The sequence below is a fragment of the Pantherophis guttatus genome, chromosome 13 (genome assembly GCF_059756535.1).
Source record: "Pantherophis guttatus breed Tessera chromosome 13, ASM5975653v1, whole genome shotgun sequence".
Lineage (NCBI taxonomy): Eukaryota > Metazoa > Chordata > Lepidosauria > Squamata > Colubridae > Pantherophis > Pantherophis guttatus.
Genome location: NC_142075.1, coordinates 25,414,802 through 25,433,937, shown reverse-complemented (window position 1 = coordinate 25,433,937; position 19,136 = coordinate 25,414,802). Strand labels below are relative to the sequence as shown.

Sequence of the window (19,136 nt, the reverse complement as noted above, 5' to 3'; positions counted from 1 at the left end):
TGCACTCACATTTTCCAGAAGCTATGCAACTTTCCTTCTAATTGTGATTTATTTCTAGAATGTAATTTATTTTGACTAAAAAAAAAATTAAACGGTAATGTTAGAATACGGCAATACCAATGCAAAGATCTATTACAGTATAATTGACCTTACGACATTTCCCATTTCAGCGTTTCTCTAATTACCAAATCCTTTGTCCATTTTAATTGCAGTGAAAAGCCTTGCATACTGCTAACCAAATGAGTGAGAGACACATTGCAACATACCAAGGCGGCTACCCATCGTAATGGATTTTATTCTTTCACATCTGAAAAGAAGACATGGTGAAAGCACTTGGTACATGTACATACCCCATTTATTAAAAAAAAGCTGGCAAGTATTATACAAGTACTATACAGAAGTTTCTTTTTCTGATCTCACATGCAGCACAGGAGCCTGAAGGTGGAACCGGGCAGGTAATACTTAAAAACCCTTAAAATGGGGGAGAAGAAGGGGGCAATGAAAGGACAGGCTGCCTGCTCTCCCCAGGAACAGGGTGAGGGAAAGTCATATTTGGATCTTACGGGGAGCAAGGTCGAAGGGCCTCCCTCCCCTCAAAGACGGGCCAGAAGTCCAGGCCCCAGCCCAACAGGCAGGGAGCCACTCCGGGGTGGGCTTCAGTGCTCAAAACTAAGGAGGTTTGACTTCTGAGGGCCCCTGCTCTGCTCAAGCGAAGGAGAGGAGACTGACCCCAACGCCATTGTTGACCGCCTGGTCAGAGCCTTTGCAACCGGTCACTCTACTCCATGGCCTTTTTCCAACTGGCCACCCATCAGATGTGCTTTGCTGCAGCCAACCTTGAGTGATGGGAAGAGCAGCCCAGCACATCTGGAGCACCCAGACTGGAGAAGGGCAAGAGGCAACAGGTCTCTCTCCACAAGCCTTCCCTACCATGAAGCCACGGGGAAGAAAACTCAGCAGGCGCCCTGGCCGTCCTGTGGCTGCAGAGGCCATCCTTGTTCCTGAAGACTAAGGCTGTTTTCAGGGGATGGCCTCTTAAAAAAAAAATTCCAGCAGGGAAGAAATAATTCTGTCGTTAAACAACCGACAGGAACAAAACCTAAACTTTTAACATTATAAAGGTAAGTTAATCGTGTGTTAACTTTACAACACCAAGCTTAAAGTGGATTTCCTATGGTCTTACTCAAATTATGTACACTGTAGCACAGCTAGAAGTAAGAAAATAGCATTTTTTTTTAATAAAACAGAGTAGATGCCCCAATATGCTGCTGCTTCAAAAAGCACTTTATAACATTTCGACTAGTTGCAGGCTCTCCCGAGGGAACCTTCTCAGAGACAAAGCGTTGGTTGGCAGAACCCGAGATATGGAAGAAAAGGAGACCAAGAGAAAAGCCGAGGGAAGGAAAGACGCAACGGGCACGACTGTCTGGGTTTCACGACAGTGCCGAAGGGGTCTACAATCAGGAGGGACTTGGGGGGGCATGCCCTGTGGGTGCAGCCCCCCCCTCAAAGAAAGCACTTTGCACCCCTTGGGTTGAAGTGGGGATGAGGCCAACTCTGCCCATGTGCTGAATCACGCAAGGGCATTGCAGCCGTTGCTGAAGGGCCCGGCGGCGAAGCTGAAGATGGCACGACCTGCCAAGATGGCTCACCTGCGCCAGGTGTCCCCGAATAAGACTCAGGAGTGAAATACTGTCAGGTGAAGAGAGTGGACTGGCGGGAAGGCGGCGCTTCCCAGGGGAGGCAGGCGGTGAAGCCAGGAGTCTCCCCGCGCAGAGTGTTGGTTTGGCACGTCAATAAAAGTAAAGCACCCGTGTAGAGGCGGCCGGTTGCCTGGAAAGGAAAAGGCAGCTCAGCTTCAGTGATGGCTGATTCACAGATGGGGGTCTTGGAGACCCAAGAAAAGTTCCTCAGTGAGTCCTCGCTTCCTTCTGACCGGGGCCCAGGTTGCTCTCCCGCCTTAATGAAGGGTGGAAACCCGGGTCCTGGGTTCAACCGGATGCCCCAAGAAACAGACCCCAAGCCTTAGCAGAGCCAGATTAAGGAACGAGGGGAATGGAGTGAAGGGCGAGGGGGACATTCAGGACCCAGAAAGGGGACATGCTGCCGTCAGACAAGCAAACTCAGCTTGACCTACACAGGGTTGTGTCTTTTGTTAAACCATCCGAGCCCCACAGGAGCTTTTAAGTGGTTTGGGTTTTCCACGCCTACATTATGATGGCATTGTTTATTGGCATCCCAGGGGGAAAAAGATTCAGAACATGTGCCCGCCCTATGTGTGCCCCCGTTTTCCACCAGTAGCAGTTCCCCTTCCAAGGCCACGGAGCCCGGGGGTCTTCCAGCCAGCCTCCCTTCTGGACTGCAGGTTAACAATCTGCACACAAAGGAGGGCAGGCGGGTGGGCTGCTGTCTCAGATAGCAGAGCCCCCCCAGCCCAGCCCTAGAGGCCCCAGCTGTCCCTTGACAAACAAAGAGGTTTGTGGTCCCTGAAAAGGAAAAAAAGGAACGGACCAAGCCTGCAAGAAGACCAGTCCACCAACCCACTACCCTGTGCCTCTAACGGCCCGGCCCTAACTGTCAACCAAGGACTAACAGAGATGTGCAAAGAAAATACTCAGCAGTTTTTGAAGCAGGCAGTGAAAGAAAGAATGAAAGAAAAAAGGAAGGAAGGAAGGAAGGAAGGAAACGGAGCTCCGGCAGGTGGGAGTCTCTCAACTTCACAGCTTCCATGTCTCGGAGTGGGGAGGCTGGCGATGGCGGCCAACGGAGAGGGAGCCCCATCCATTCTCTCGGTTTAGCCCGTTCTAGGTCCAAGCAGAGCCCTCAGCAGCAGCCGGGCGGTAACAGCTCTGAGGCTGGGGGAGCCTGTGCTTTCAGAGAAGCAGGAAAAGGTATTTTTTTTGTTCTAGGTATGCTGCAGTCTCTTATGAGAAGTTCATCAAAGCAGCAAGCATCGAAAGAAGCTGCTCTTCTTCGACCGGTTCTCTGTGATCTTCACGGGCCCGCTCGCACCTGCCGAAATGTTGTCGTTCTAGGGAGAGAGGCAAGAACAAAAACGAGGGCAGGGTTACCAACAGGGAAGGGGAGCGTCTGTTTTAGAGAGCACTGGGAATTCAAGAGATTATTTGTAGGTTTCTTTTTAAACTCTGCCGGGTGAGGGTTTTTTTTACTCTATAACTTTCCCCTTTTTCTTTTGAAACGGGGGTGAAGGATAAGTCAAATGCAATTGTGAAAAATGTCAGGGGCTCAGAAAGCGCTGAAGCACACACTAGGCGGCACTGTGACGAAAACAGGCATGGAAAATGCTTATGTAAGTCTCAATCGGGCAGGAGGAAGTCCCACTTAATTATGCTTCCTGCACATGGATTCTGGACGGGGCCTTTGGGATTATCTGGCAGGAAAAAAAATTACACGCTTTAATTCAACAGAGCAAGCAAAAAAGTTTGTGTTTGTTCACCAGTCAGTCCAGGACATTTGGGAAAATCAAAAGGACCCAATCCTTGGTTTGAAACGGAAGGAGGAAGGCAGAGCCCGGCAACCCTTTTTCAGGCTCGCGCGGCCAGGCTTGTTGCTATTTGCCGCGTTTCAAGAAGGGTCGCGCAGGAGATCTCATCGAGGGGCTGTGCAAGAGCTTCGACCTGATCCTCACCTTCAAAACCTAAACTATGTTCTGGGCAAACAGGAAGGAAAGCCAAGATTTTCCCAGGCAGATTAGAAGAGCCACTAATGGCCGCTAAGAGTCAAGCCAGGCCTCCTGTCAAAGCTCCTCCAAAGGCTTGCTGGCCTAGCCCCGAGTTCGGATTCCCCAGCTGGCAGTCCTTGGCTGCCTCCGGGGACTGTCTGACCTCCCTCAGATACACCTGCAAAGTGTTTCAATTATACCCATTGAATAAATAAAGCGGATGCAGATGCTGAAAGGGGATGAAGTTAGACGGTGGGGATGATGGGTCGTTTGACAGCTGGGATATCACGTTTATAGTTTACAGATAAGTAATAGAGGAAAATGGGGTTTCTTTACTGTAATGTAAATATATCATAGTGTCCACTGATTTTATTGCTTTTGTATAATTTTAACTCCCATTAGAATTTTATGTCGTTTGAAAAACTTGTTTATTATGCTTTATTACTGTAATGTCATTTTGCGGTCTGACTTTTTATTGTCCTGATCATTGATCAAACAAACCTTTGCCTTGCCAACTGTTGTTAGTTTTTGCTTGTTAATTTTGCTTGTGGCTGGACTGCACCCTGGGTGGGTGGGTGCTTTACACTCGGGTTCTCTTTTCTTACTAGGCAGCGGGAGGGGAGGGGCTCATTAAGGCTGTGATTGGCCCATTCAATTCAGTCCCTCCCCAGCACTGATGGGCAGAAGCTGCCCCTTTAGGGAAAATTTCGGCTGGCTGTGAAGCCACCTTTGAGCTGCTTAGACTAGCAAAGGGCAGAAACCACGCGAATCAGGATAGGTTAGTACCAAGAGAAACCAACCATTTTTTTGTTGAGCTTTGTCATAATGTCCCGTGCAAGGGTGAAGAAAGCCTGGAAGGAAGAGAAAAGATCTGATGAGATCTATGCGATCCAAATAATTTATTAAATTGTTTATTAAATTTAAACCAACAGGCTGCCCAACTCCAGTGGACTTCAGACAATTACTTCGGAGTGGAGAATGAAGTCCTTTAGGGGAAGGCAACTATTATGCTTCAGGTGCCTTTCTCAAATTTTGGGCTATGAATTCCAATCCAGAATCCAATCCTCTTTCTCGCCAAATACCCATGCTGGCACCCCACCCTTCCCAGATAGGGGTGGCAAAGATTTACCCATGGAGGGGGTTGCTAAGGCGGGTCCAGGAGGACTTGTACAATTACCCCAGTGGGCATCAGCCTTGCCCCCCAGAAGAGTTGAGAGATCTGCTCTCTGCCATGGAAGGGCAAAGCAAAACCTGAGAGAGCCCCTCCCTTGAGGGGGCTCCGGTCCCCTTTGTGCCAGCCCTTGATGAGACTCAGGAAGCTGCCAGGTGACTGCGACAAAGATGGGCTGGCTCTCGTCCCCCCACCGTCCCCTTTTCACTGAAGAGGCCAAGAGGGGCTGAACAGACTTTCCAGTCCACAAACAAGCAGCAGCAAGGACATCTTGAAAAGCTCGGGAGGCGGAAAGCGGGGGTGGGTGGGTGGGTGGGTGGGTGGTTTCCCGCTCCCCCCCTCGAGACATCAGCTTCATGGTGGCAGGTCCGACCCCTGCTGGCACCTACGTAATGCTTACCTCTTCCACGTTGATGCTGGACTTTGCACTGGTTTCCAGAAATTTGATGCCATAGTCAATTGCTAACTGCAATATGAAGATTTCAACAAGCAATCAGTCAGATTCAGCAATTTCATAAATGGTGAGTTTGAATACACGTTTTGACACCTGAAGCTCTTACGTTCTTTAGCTGGGGAATGAGGAAACCTATCTGCCAAACCACCCCTGAAGACAAATTCGGGCGGGGGGTGTTGTTGTTGTTGTTGTCTGGTAGCCCTTTTCCAACGAAGTTTATGAAAAGCTCCTGCCTTTTCATCACATTTAGTAGTTGGAAAAAGTGGTGCCGAAACGCTCCTGATTTTTTGCCACTGTTCCCCCTCCCCCAGCCTGCCTCCCAAGAAAAAGGCAGCTCCGATATCAGAAACTCTGTTTTCACGAGATTTACCTTTTCTCCTTTTTCCTTCGAAACTTGCCTTTTCTCATTCATGTCAGATTTGTTGCCCAGGATCATCCTTTCCACATCCGAAGAAGCGTGCTGGGCGAAGGGAGGAGGAACCGAGTTAAGAAGAGCAGCCTTATGGTGCTCAAAGCCCTGGGAGGGAGGGAGGGAGGGAGGGAGGGAGGGAGTCTGTCCAAAGAGCCCAGAGCCCACTTTCTGCTCCAGATTGTCTTCCTGGAGGCTGAGCTTTGCAAAGCCCACCCTTTTAAAGTCTGCTTTGCTCACAGACTGCACCGAGGGGTAAACAAAGCTTCAGCAATTGGAGGAGCAGAGGAAACCAGCGAGGCCCAGGCCCAAAACTGAGCAGGACTCCTGCCAACAGGAGAGGAAATCTGGAGGGCCGTGACTCAAGGAGAAAAAATGGAACAATGGAAGCTCAAGCGCGGAGAAGCTGCAGGCACAAACTCCGAGTCCCCCTTTGTCCTTGTTTTAGCTTTGGGCCACAGAAGAGCTAGCTCTGCGATGGGAGTCCTCGGCTAGTCTCCCCTGAGGAAAAACAGTCCATCAGTTTCTTCCCCAGGCCCTTCTGCGTCCTCTCTACGTGGGACCCTGCGAATGCCCCCACGTGGCAGGTGGGTTTGCTGTCTCTTCCCCTTCCAGGCATACCTACCTCTTCTATGTTCCTGATCCAGTTTTTAATATTGTCAAAAGACTTTTCATTGGTGATATCATAAACCAGCATTATCCCCTGGAGGGAAAAGAAAGAGTGCAGCCATCATCATTCCGCAGTGGCCACAATACGTCTTTCTGTGCCAATTAAAACAGGCCTCAACTATCCCTCCTGGGTCAACTGTGCTTTTTAAACGAGATGTTCATTGCAAATTAAAAAGCCTTCAGATGCAGCCATCGCCTCCTTTCCTTCTGTTGCAGCTTCTTCATCCAAGATCTAGTTTGGCCTCTTGGGCTCAGTCTGAGACCCTGGCAAACCCCCCAGAATGCTTCCCCTCCTCTGTGCTCCAGCCTCTTGCCTGGTGCTCCTTCAGCTGCAGCTGGAAAGGCCCTGGGCACCCCAGCCTCCACAGAGTCTACCCTGCCCATCGGCACAGCCCATGGCTCCGGGTCTGACTTCCCCCCCAAATCCACCCGGCTCTCCAGAAATAAGAGAAGGCCAGGCTGCTCGAGAAGGAAGGCAGAAGAGCCTCTTTCCCCCTCCCAAATACATTCAGGCCCACAGAACCAACCCACCCACCCACCCACTTTAATGGCCTCCTCTGAAGATCCCACTTCTGCGTCAACCATTTCTGGCTCTTTTTGCTGTGTGCGCATTGCTACTTCCCATATTTGGCCAGAGGGAAAGTCACCCAGCAACCTCAGTGAGGGGCCAAAGCACTTCGAGTGTGCCGCAGTCACAGATCGCTCACAGTTCCCGTCCTGCCAACTCTGCTGCTTGTGAAACCTCTACTTTGCTTAATGACGTCATCCTTACTGGCCTTTTTTTTTTTTATAGGGGGTGGGGAAGGAGTAGAAGGCCTGAGAAAGGCAAGGCCCCAGACTCTGCTCCTCCTGAGAAAGCCCACAAGTGCTTGGCCTGCCGTGGAAAATGGGCTGCGGGGGGGTGAGCTTAGGTGAACCTGTCACAAAGGCGAGCCTGAGAACACTCACTCACCATGGCCCCCCTGTAATAGGCTGTTGTGATGGTGCGGAATCTCTCCTGGCCTGCGGTGTCCCTGAAAACCAAGATACACTGTCAAAGCGAGGCGGGGAGGGGCAGAGGGGGAAATTAGGGCTTCATGCCTTTCCCAAACACCCATCACAACGCTGGACTTTCAGCTGGACCCCGGCACACAACTCTACCCACAGTCTGTTTGAGCAGAACTTGGAACCCAGCCTAGTTGCAGACTGAAGGCCGGCTCCACCTGAAGGTCTGACAAGCCAACAGCCTCTAGAATGCAGCTTGCAGGCCAACCCTTGGCTTCCACCCTGTAACCCCCCCCCCACCCCCAGTGTTAGGCTCATGCACCTTCTCCTCGCTTCCTCTGATTTCCATTCAATGCTGGTTAAAACTCGCCTTAAATCCAGATATCTTGGACAAAGTCCAAAACAGCCAAGAAGGCCAAACGACTGCCACACCCAAGGAGGCTTCATTATGCCAGCCCAGATACCCTGCCAGCGTTGCCCCAGCTGTCAAGCCTTCAAAGACAGTTTTGCAGTTGGAGTTTCAGAAAGGAAGGCCTCCGTTTCAGGAGCTCCCGCCTGTATCTGCAAGCCAGTTGCGTTCTGATACACTTACCATATTTGCAGTTTGATTTTCTTCCCGTCTAGTTCTATTGTTCTGATTTTAAAGTCAATTCCTAAAAAAATAGAAAGGAGGGCAGTTACATTAGACGTAAGTTCTGTCTTGCTGCAACACTCTCCTGCATCCGAGAATTTAGAACAAACGAAGCACCTTTGGAATCAAACCCACTCAAATTCCCCCCCCCCCGCCCCTTTTATTAAGTGAATTCTGCATGAACTGTTTCAAAACAAAAGTCACTATTTAAATTAATCGTAACCCCGGTTCCGCTGGGGCTATAAAGAACTCAAATTAAACCACAGTTCCACCTTGCCTAACATTCCTGCTTTTTTGCAAATGGGATTTTTTTCTTTTAAGCAGAGATGCAGCTGTACCCACAAAGACGTTGTTGTCCACTCACAGGGATGAGAAATGTATACTTTTGTAGCTACAAAAGGAATTTTGGACGATTCCCCAGAGCTCAGCTGGTTTAAATATCTCCCTAGCCCAGTGAATTGATTCCAGCGTGGGGCCTGGTGGAGTTTTCTTTCTTCTTCTTCGTTCAGGGTGACAATGGAAAGTCTTACTAAAGCTTGCAGCTCTCTGCAAGGGGCTGTTGTGAGCCACCCACTGGCGCTTCCTCCCTTCAGCAACAGGAAGTGGTGCGCCGCTGCATCCATCAGCAGGAGAGGCCTGCTGACTGGCTGCCGCTTCCGGAGGAGCAGGTTGCAAGACACACGTTGGTTGGGGGGGAGAAACGAGCCCAACTTAGAGCAGAGCTGAAATTCGGAGCCTTTCAGCAGCTTGACTGTTTCCTTCTGCAAGCAAACGCAGAATCACACAGAGAGGCGAAATTGGAGCATCTGCCTGAATGCCTTGTTGGGCCACTGGACAGAGGTTGACCAGTGCTGGCAGCTTGAAGACTGAAGGACTTCAACTCCCAGAATTCCCCAGTCATCATGGTTGGTTGGGGAATTCTGGGAGTTGAAGCCAAGGCTGAGAAACACTGCACTAAAAGGCGGCCTGATTTTAAGGGGAATGCAAACTTAAGACCTTGGCTAGTCACCTCTCCCAGGGCAATTCCAAATTCTGATGGCCTTGCAAAGGATCTGACGGACAGACACGAATCGGAATGAATATATGTGCAGCGAAAGGGCCACTCATTTTTCTCTATGGCTTCTAAGCCTTTCAGAACAGCAGACTCTACGGAAACACAGCAGAGGCGCCCCCCCCAGTTGGCGGTCCTCTCTCATGCATTCAAAACATAAACTCTCCAGCTCGGACCCAGCCGGGCACGCCAGGTGCCAAGGAACAGGATCCCCACGTGCCCTGTGCAAAAAGGGCAGAATTAGGCCGAGAAAAGACACGGAAAGGAGGAGGGGAGGCTAAGTGACTGGTGCTGATCGCACTGCCAAAGGGGCTCCAGCCCTGCTTGGAGGCTCACCCGGAGAGTGTCAGCCAACCCTGTTCTCAAGCAAGCAAGACTGATGCTCTCCTAGAACAGAAGGTCCATTCGCAATTAGGGCAAAGTGAATGAGCTTTTCTGAGAATGGAGCTTGACGTCTGCTGACCACGTAGACAAGAATATGAATTTTCTTAGCAATAAGACGGAGGTGCTTTCATTGCCTCCTTCCAAAATTGTTTAAACTTCCTGGCCAAGTCTACAGCTTTAGGGTTCCCAATGACCCTGCATCCAAAGGCCACAATTGCCTCTGCCTGGGGCTTGCCGCTATCGGCCGTGAGCATAACACTCCCTGTGTTTGTGGGGGCACGGAAGGGTTGGCTTGCCTTGAGTCTCCTCCCAACCTGCAGCCACCTGGGTGGGCTTCTCCCGGACCCCCACACCACCACCTCTGGTTTGAGGGCTGCTTTTTGGAAAAGAGCTCAAGATTAACGGGGGGGGGGGCGAGGGGGGGAGCCAGGACTTTCCCCAGCACTGAAAAGGAACACTGCTCACCCGAACAGATTCCACACAGAGGAATTTGCAACAAGAACAAAGAGAGGCTTTGATAGAAGGAATGCAGGTCAAGGAAGAGCACGATTCTTCCCAAGCTGCCTTCACTCTTTCTCTCCCCTTGCAGCAGTTCCAGGCTTGGAAGGGAGTCCTTGTTCTGGCTGGATCTGAAAGTCCACTTTTCCCACTCACAGTTTTCCGCTTATGGCCTTGGTGGGCAATTATGGCAACTTTAGGACCTGTGGACTTCAACTCCCAGAATTCCTGAGCTAGCCATGCTGATTCAGAATTCTGGGAGTTGACCTCCACAGGTTACAGTCGCCATAGTTGACCATCTCTGGCTTAGGCCTTCACTGCAAACAACAGACTTTCAATTCCCAGTCTGCCCATCAACAAGCTGGTAATAAAAAAATACAGCTTTTTTTAAAGGCAATTTAACAGACTAGGACACAGCAAAGGTCCTGGAAGGGATGCAGGATTTCAATCTGGCTGGCCTCTTCTGAAAGCCACGCCAATCAACCGACAAAACGCCCAATGGGACTGTGGCTGACGTGACAGGAGAAGAGGAGCCTCCGTCTGTGGCTTTGTGACAAGAGGCAAGATTTTGTGAGGTGCAGCCGCCAACACACAGAGTGGCGTGATCGGCATCTGACGAAGGATGACTTGCTGGATTCAATTACGTTTTGAAAAGCTTCAAATATGCTAAATGCCACAGAAAGGATGGTTTCATTGCCTTTCCAGATATTGTTTGTCATGCCCTGCTGTGCCTACCAGTTGTTGCATTCACACACAGGTCTTTGGGGGGCAAAAATACAGAGTAGCATAAATACACCAAGCCCAACCCTAGAAGACACCTTCCATTTCAATACATCCATGGCAAGGATCAGGTAGCCTCTTTCTTATCCAGGTAGCCTTGGAGTTACAACCTTAATTGAGCTGGGAATTACAGTCATAGGTCACTGCGGTCATTAATTGAGGTACCCATGTGACCAGAAGCAATTTTTGTGGCCTTTTTCATTAAGTGAACGTGGCGGTTTTTAAGCAAGCCAAGTCATCTGAATGGGCATTTTTGTCAGAAACCGGCAAAAAACATCATGAGTGGGGGGTCACGTGACCAGGGACCACTGCAACCAGTTGTAGATTTGCCCTTTTTGGAGTTTGCTGGGGGAGCAAAACTTTGACATTCCCAAATATAAAAAGGGCCTGGGTGATAGTAACTGGGCTTGTTATAGAGATCAACCCTAAGGGAACACCCAGCGCAGCACCCTAGAGGCTCCGACCAGATAGGTAGCCCAGCACATGGAGTCTGAAACACAGCACGCATCCCTGTTGCTATACACACGACCATCCGGCCTGCCACATTTCCACATTTCCTCTTATTCCACAGACACGAACATCACACGGAGGTTTATTCTGCTCTCCTGGGTAGTATGAGGTCATTAGCTCCCTGGCTCTGGGACCGTCTTCACGGCTTCAGGCAATTGGGTAACAACCTAGAAAAGGACCCTCGGCTGGGCTCTGTCCGAGTCTCATCATGATCCAAAGTTGCAAATAATCTGTTTACTGGGCTCTCAACCACAAATTCCTGAACATGGAAGAATGGAAAATAAAGAACTCTTTAAACTTAGTAAAGCATAATTAATCCTGCTGCAGACAAAGGGTGGGAAAAATAGGCACAGATGTTCTATTCTTGTATCCTTACACTCCTATTAACCCCAGTAATTAATAACTCTGGTAGCCAATGCAGCTCCCATAGAAGAGGTGTTGCTCCAGTGAGGTATTTTTGAACCATCTGTAGTTTATAGGTAGCCGTCAAAACCAGTCCAATGTATGAGCTGGGTTCAAGCAGTGCTGCTTTACTGTACAGACCCTCCCCCTGTGGTCAAGGCACTCCAAAACCCGGCGTTTTCTTTAAACTGGACCACAGAAACTTTAGCCTGAAATATACACTCCAGAGGGACCATCTTTGTGGAACAAAGACTCAGAATTTCACTTCTCAATTATGCCTTAACGGCCCAATTGCTAGCCACAGATGCACTAGCATGGTGAATCGGATCACTTTTCTCGAGGGAAGCAGTGGGATCCTACTTAGAGCTTAGGATCTCTCTGCCCTTTAAGATGACATAAGCTGGCAAAGCCCTGGCATTGCATTGGATTATCTGGTGCCCTTTGTCCACCCTAATTTGTCAACCTCGACCAAAGGAGCAGAGAAGTAATCTGATGTTGCTTAATACGCAGGTGAAGTCATGGCATGTATTTCACACTATCCACATCAGCAGCACTGCAGACAAATTCCTAAAGATGGGCAAACATTCCCCGGAACCACATCCAGAAACGACACTTCCCCGGGAGCGCTGTCCAATTGAAGGAACCGACAGGTTCTCCATTGCCCTGCAAGACTCCTTTAGGAAGGATGCTTCAAACTATCAGCCCCGCAATTGTTGATGCCACTCTCCCAGTCCAGCAGAGACCTCACAACAGCTGGAAGATTGTTCAGAGAGAAATGTAGGCATGCAAGTAACTTTCCATCAAGATGCCTCAGGATTCCACTCTGACTTCAGCAGGGTGGAATGCAGGCAGAGGAAGTTCGTAGGGCCGGCCGATTTCCCTGCTCAGAGAGAAGGAGTTTTCCCTTTAAGAGATGCAGCCGTTGTGTTTGGCATCTATGGAGCATTCTTCTCCCCTTTAGAGGGGGCTCCAGGTCAAATGCTAAAAGCAAGTCAGACCCATCCTTTCTATCTGGAGGATCAGCAGCCCCCCCACCCCCACCCCCACCCCCACCTCCAGCCTTTGAGTCAGAATAAGATCAGTTGGTTCATCTGTTATCTCCCAAACAGCTCTCAAATCTCATTCAAGACAAACAATAGCAGGGCAAAAAAAAAAAAAAAGGCAAACCCCATTCTTTATTTTAACAGGTAGACTGGAAAAAAAACTTCATGTTTTACTACCGGAGAACCTGAATATCCTAGTAAAATCAACACACTGAATTTTGCATGCCTATTGCAGCACAATTCTGGACATAAGACTCCACGGCTCTAAAGGAAAGTTCAAATGGATCTGCTTCAGACGGTAATCGTTCTGTGCTCTGGTCATTACCTAAATGTGGTTAATTTAAATTGGTCTACTACCACATCAGAAACGAGAGGATGAGGCTCAATGATTTTTATGTTCAGAGCAAATATCAATACACTTAAGCTGCCCAAATTTAACAACAGCATAGAGAAAGGCTAGCGAGAGGTTGATCACAGTGGAGGCATGTGAGTTTAGTGTTGAACACGGAGTTATATTTTGTGGTTTTACAATGGCATATTAGTAGTCATTAAACATCGATTCAGATAACATTGAACAATGAAAAGTGTCCCGTTCAAAGCCTGCCTTGTCACTCCCAAAAGAGGCCATGCCCAGCTCCGCAAACCAAAGTCAGCTCTGCCTTGCCAAGGGCTTCCTTGAAGTAAGAGTCCCAGCTCACCAGCTGGAGCATCTCAAGCGGGGCCACCTCGGATTACCTGAAGCACTTAAACCTTCTAGGCAAAAAGCAGGATTAAAAACTGCTTTGCTTTGTGCGTGAGGGCCTACAGTAGCAGTTCAAATAGATAATAGATAATCGAAGATGTTTCCTGCCAAGAAACCGGATCAGAATTTGAGTTTAAGATCAAACAAGAATATAATTGTTAGAGATGCCAGACAACCCTAAAACAGCACCTAGTGGTTGAAGCACAGCAGGCGTTTTGCACCTATTCTTTGGAACATGCTCGCTTCCCTTGCCGCTCACGGTAATTTCCACCCAGCAGATGTTAGGAATTGAACGCAGGGGCCTAATGTTCTTAAAGGTTAATGAGTATTTAAACAAGCCATTTGTCTCAGTCAAATGAGACCCGCAGAATCAAAGGCAGCGTCATCTGCCAATTAAAGGGGATGAAGCTACCGGGCATCTGTCAAACGGGGGAGGCTTCACCCTGAAAGCAGAGCCAGAAGGCGGGGAGGGAAAAAAGGCCAACAATCCTCCAGGACTCCTGCTGCAGAGTCGTCAAGGCAAGCCACAGACTAAGCCAGGCGGGCCTCGCATGTGAAAGCCCAGGGCAGGTGGGCACTTTGTCTGAGGTTCATTAAAAGGCACATATTTGGGGGAAAGTAGCAGAACCGTTCTGATCCCCGCCCCCACCATACACTAACAGGAAGCTCCTCTTAGGAAAGGGATGAGCATCTCTTAAAACACGTTAAGCCGTCGGAGGCTGAAAAACCAAGATAGGCACCTGCAAAAAAATCCTCCTCCTCTTCCCCCCTCTCCCCCCACAGTCTATTTTTTTGATATTTCAGGCACCACAAGCACTTCTGATAGTGTGGCCCGGAGGGAGGGGTGTAAACTCTAGAGATATTTGATCTAGAAGGGCCAGCCGTATGGACATTTTCCAAGCTTCTAGTCACCACAACATGGTGACAAGTCTCCACTTGCTTTACCTTCCGCTGTTTTCTGCAGAAGGTATTTGAACTCAAGCACAGGATATCCCCCCAAATACACTCCTACATGCAAAAAAGCCGAGTTGCTTCCGTTATGCCAGTTTTCCACTTTCTAAATTCCACGAAGCAGCAACCACAGATCTGATGCAGACGATGGCTACAAGTGAAAAACATTTAATATGATCACAGCAATCCTATTACATGAGATGCTCTGTGTTCTTTACGCGCTCACTGGTAAGGTGGTACTCCAACTTTCTTCAGCAACATAAATTTGAGACAAAAAAGAATTTAAAATTCCATTGAGCAGTTTGGGTTCCTTCCTGGTTAGGTCCACTTTATACTCTTCGCAAAATTACAGAAATGGTTTGATGCTGTCTTCCTCCAGTGCCAGTATATCCTGTCTCCCACCCACGTGCAGCCTTGAGAACTTGGCATTTACCTGAATGGGATCATGGCCTCATGCAAAATTAAATTGGACAGCTATTTTTGTTCCCGTAACTCACAATTGTGTTATAAGTATATTCATTCACTACTAAAGGGTTCAGTGCTGTTATATTTAAATCACATACAAAGAATATTAAACTGTGTTTCTAAAGCAAGGCCTCACAGTGTTTTTTTTCAAACTTGGCAACTTTACAATGGGTGGACTTCAACTCCCAGAATCCCTTGCTGGCTGGGAAAACCTGGGTGTTGAAGTCCCCATATCTTACAGCCACCAAAGCTTAAGAACCGCTGCTCCAGAGTGCTGAGAAGCTGATGTTACTTCACCTTCCTTTGAATTAAATTGGGAAAATGAAATCCAGACGCACCACTTCCAAGAGAAAAAAGCCCTCCGAGCACACAAGCAGCATTACGGACACTGTGTTGAATCCAGATTTCATCTCGGATAAGAATGTAAATATTACAAATTTGTTTCCTAGTCAGCAAGTTCCTGCACTGAATCTGAACCCCTCCCAGATCACAAGGGAGCCAGCCCTGTGCGCAACGCAAGCCAGGTCACTGCTGCCAGCAACAGAAGAGCTTGTTGCTCCCCGGAGAGAAGGGAGGCTTCCAACTTCTCTGAACTTCCCCAGGACACACATTGCCCAGTAATCAATTAATCAATCAAGTGGGCGGGGCCCGAGTGGGGTGGCTGCAGCCGTCAAACAGCCCCGCTATCTATGCCAGGAGGTCGGGAGGGAGCCTGGTAACTCGAGAGCAACTTTTAGAAGTTGATGCAATGATCGAGCAGCTTCTGAAGCAAGCTGCAGGCCATCTTGTCAAGTTTCACTTCCCTTTTAGATTAGTTTAAGAGCAAGAGTTTCCCCTGGAGGAAGCGGTAAAATCCTGCCTGCAGAGAACAGCCCTTCCACTAAATGCGCAGAGCTGCATCAGGGTCTGGACTCATGGAATGCTGGCTGGGGATGGGAACTGTAGTCCAGCACATCTGCAGGTCATTGGCCCACCAAAGTTGGCAAGGCGGGTGGGAGAATGAAGCCTGAAAGGAAGAACAAGAACCAAACCACGCCTAAAGGTAGAGCAGCCGAGGCCTCTCAAAATGTCTCCCAGCAACAAACGATAGATTTTGCATCAGGAGGAGGATCAGAAGGTTCTAGCGAAGTTGTGAAGGAATGATAGGCTTTTCCTGCACGTCCCGTCTCTGTTCAAGGTTCCCCTTCTTTCAGCCAAAATAAATGCAACATCACATATACATCCCCTAGGAAGAACCCGACTTTGAGGAAACTTCTCAGAGTTTAATTGCACGGTAACCTAGGTTGACTAAGGAATACTTTAGACCGGGATAGACCAGGAAAATTTAAGACTTGTGGACTCCAAATCCCAGAATTCCCCTGCCAGTCTGAGATATTTTCAAGTACAATAAATATATCTGGACAATGCAAACCCCCCCCAATAAAAAAACAAAATAAAACCCTGATCAATTTGGGACGCATTTTGTTAAAGACAATTTAGACAGGAACGCAGAGCGCTGGTGGCATGAGGGACACGTTTAATTCAACAGGAAGAAAGGCTAGAACACAAGGCTTCACCACACAGGAACCCCATTTACAGGAGCTGAATAATTAACATTTTCTCGCATGGCACACAGGAACAGCCCCAACGTTTAGAAGGCTCACATGCTGATATTCTATCTATATCCCTAGCACAACAATATGCCAGGGAAGCTAAAAAACCCACAAAATGTCAGAGAACATGAAGTCATTTGCTCAAGACTAGTTACTAAAAGAATTCATGCTTGCTTAACGCCGTTCAGCATCCAGTCTGAGCAATTTTTCTTGTAACTCCTTTCATTTCCTGATAATTTCTGGACACTCAGCGTTCAGCACTGTGACATTTCAGCAAGAACCAAAGGAACACCCTTTCCTCCAGTCAACTGTTCTCTGTTCCCATCTTGGATGGGAAGTTCAGGCCAGCCTTTTTGGGAAGCCACCATGCTCTGAGGAAGCAAAAATGGCAGCGGCCGTGCTGGGGACTTCCCTCCCTGAAGGGGCTGCTGAGAAGACCCCCCCCCCCGAGGCAACACCTTCTTTTGGGGTCAATCCGGTGATGTAGCTCAGAGCGAGCAAGGCAAGGCTGGGAAAGGTTCTGCTCTGAAGCCCGGTGTTCCTGCTACAGGCGAAGTCAAAACACAGACCGTGAGTGCAACGTGAGAACCCAGTCAATAGAGGAGCTGAACTACTTGGCACAACAATCAAGTTCCCTTTCAGAAGTTTCTCAGTCAGTTGGACCTTTTACTCTTCTCTGTTGGTGCTTTGGCTACATTATCCTTTCAAGACAAACACAGTTGGGTACATCTACTGTTCACTATCTGGACTGAAATTGCTCAAGTAAACCTGGAACCAAAACAATGAACCTCTTGCACCTTTTCTCCAAAAAACAAATTCTGGATCAGTGAAGCTAAATGATTCTGCTAAGACTCTGCTTTTGTGTATCAACCAAGCCAAATGTTACTTCCCAATGCTTTGGGTCTTAGCTTCTGCAGGCCTGAAGTGGGCACCCCAACTATAAATTGAGACCACAGCAAAAGGGATACAGGGTGCCAATGTTTTTTACTGCTAAGCAGCTCAATACAATGATTGGAAATAAGTAAAAACAAGAACCGAGCACCAAAGGTATAAAATCTGTATATAAAAAGCTCAAGCAATAAATACTGGCTATATAGCAGAAGAAGAAAAAATAATTCTACTTTGAGTAAACAGCACAAATTGCAACTAAGTCACACAGGCAGTTCAAAGATTCGTCAAGGGTGTTTCTTATCACATATAGTAATCATTACCCCTGGCCACGAAAATGCGTAGTTATAATTTCTTTCTAAGCTTTTGTGACTCTGTGTCACGGCACCAAAGGTGGCACCGGGGGAGTTATGGCGCTGCATTCACAGATGAATAAATGATGGCTTTTTGAGAACTGTTGCTTTAGGAACCGAATGTGATGAAAGGCCACTGTGACTCAGAGGGTGCCCCCTCCCACCGCCGCCTTGCCACCATCATCCCCCTAAACCCCCCCCAAAGAAGAGGCGGCGGCCCTTCCCAGGCCCACCCGGAGGGACCCCTGGCCGGCTCAGGTCCATTTCCTGGAAGGCGTTCCCGGCAAAGAGGCTTGTCAGAAAGGAAGAAGCCCCCGCCGGAGCCCAAAGAGGGATCATGGCCACGAAGGGCGCCCGGGGGCCTCTTTCCCTTGGCAGAGCGGCCAGGATGGGCCCAAGGGGGGGGGGGCAAAGGGGCAGCCTCCGGGCACCAGAGCCGGGCTCTCTCCGGGGAGGCCACGCGAGGGGCGGGGGCGGGCGGGAGCCCCCGACCTGCCCCTCCTTTCCGGGCGCCCTTTGGGCCCGGGGGAGCCGGCGGGGGGGCCCTTCAGCAGCCCCGCCATCCCTGAGGGAGGGAAGCGGGGGGGGGCTACGGGCCGCCCACGGCCAGAGGGGTGGGGGTGGGGCGCAGGGACCCCCGCGGGAGGGCGGGGCCGCTGGGCGGGGGAGGCTCCCAGGCCAGGGAGAGGGGGGGAGGGCCGCGCTGCCCCCGCTTCCCGCCGCCCGCGCGCCATGGGAGTTGGGGTCCCCCGCCGCGGCGCCTCACCGATGGTGGAGATGAAGGTGGTGTTGAAGGCGTCCTCGCTGAAGCGGAAGAGCAGGCAGGTCTTGCCCACGCCCGAGTCGCCGATCAGCAGCAGCTTGAAGAGGTAGTCGTAGGTCTTCGCCATCTTCGCCGCCGCCGCCGACTGACGGGCGGGCGGGGGGGGCGGGGGGGCGGGCGCAGCGCGGGGCGGGGCGGGGCCGGGACGCGGCGGCTCCCGCGGGATGACGGGAGTTGTGGTCCGAGGCGGCTCCCAGCCCCGCGCTGCGCATGCGCCACGACCGAGAGGCGGGGCGCCCGAAGGGACGGCTTAGCCGCTGGGCGAGCGGGGGCTGCGCAACTGCCCGATCCTCGCCTAGCAAGGAAGCCTCGGAGCGCAGCGCGGGGACCCCGCAGGCTCTGGCAGCGAAGGGAGGCGCTCGCGGGCTCTAAGCCCTGCTGGACTCCGGGGGGCTTCAAGGCACGTGCGCTTCAGCTCCCAGGATCCCCCGGCCGGCATCTCCCTCCCAGGCGCTGAGAAGCTCCGCTGGAGCCCACGCCAGAGCGAAGGGAGCCTCCCAGCAGAAGCGGGGCGGGGGGCGGGGGGCGGGGGGAGAGGGACCCCCGCCCGCCCTTCTCCACCACGGGCCGCTCTGGCTTGGGCTCAGCAGGTGCCTGGATCCAGCCGCCTGGGCGTGAAAGGCGGGTCCCCTCGTGTACTTGGCCATCGAAGGC

At 50.3% G+C, this 19,136-nt stretch overlaps 1 protein-coding gene across 1 annotated transcript; it reads right to left on the bottom strand.

Moving 5' to 3' along the window:
• Nucleotides 1–275: 275 nt before the first annotated feature.
• On the bottom strand, nt 276–18,677 carry RAB8B (RAB8B, member RAS oncogene family). The gene is made up of 8 exons (XM_034409364.3): nt 18,426–18,677; nt 7,962–8,022; nt 7,338–7,398; nt 6,342–6,419; nt 5,678–5,767; nt 5,254–5,319; nt 4,483–4,533; nt 276–3,031 (listed from the first exon to the last, which is right to left on the bottom strand). Exons 1-8 carry the CDS (start codon nt 18,547–18,549, stop codon nt 2,939–2,941), a joined length of 624 nt encoding a protein of 207 aa, XP_034265255.2. The 5' UTR covers nt 18,550–18,677; the 3' UTR covers nt 276–2,938.
• Between the last annotated feature and the right edge of the window lie 459 nt (nt 18,678–19,136).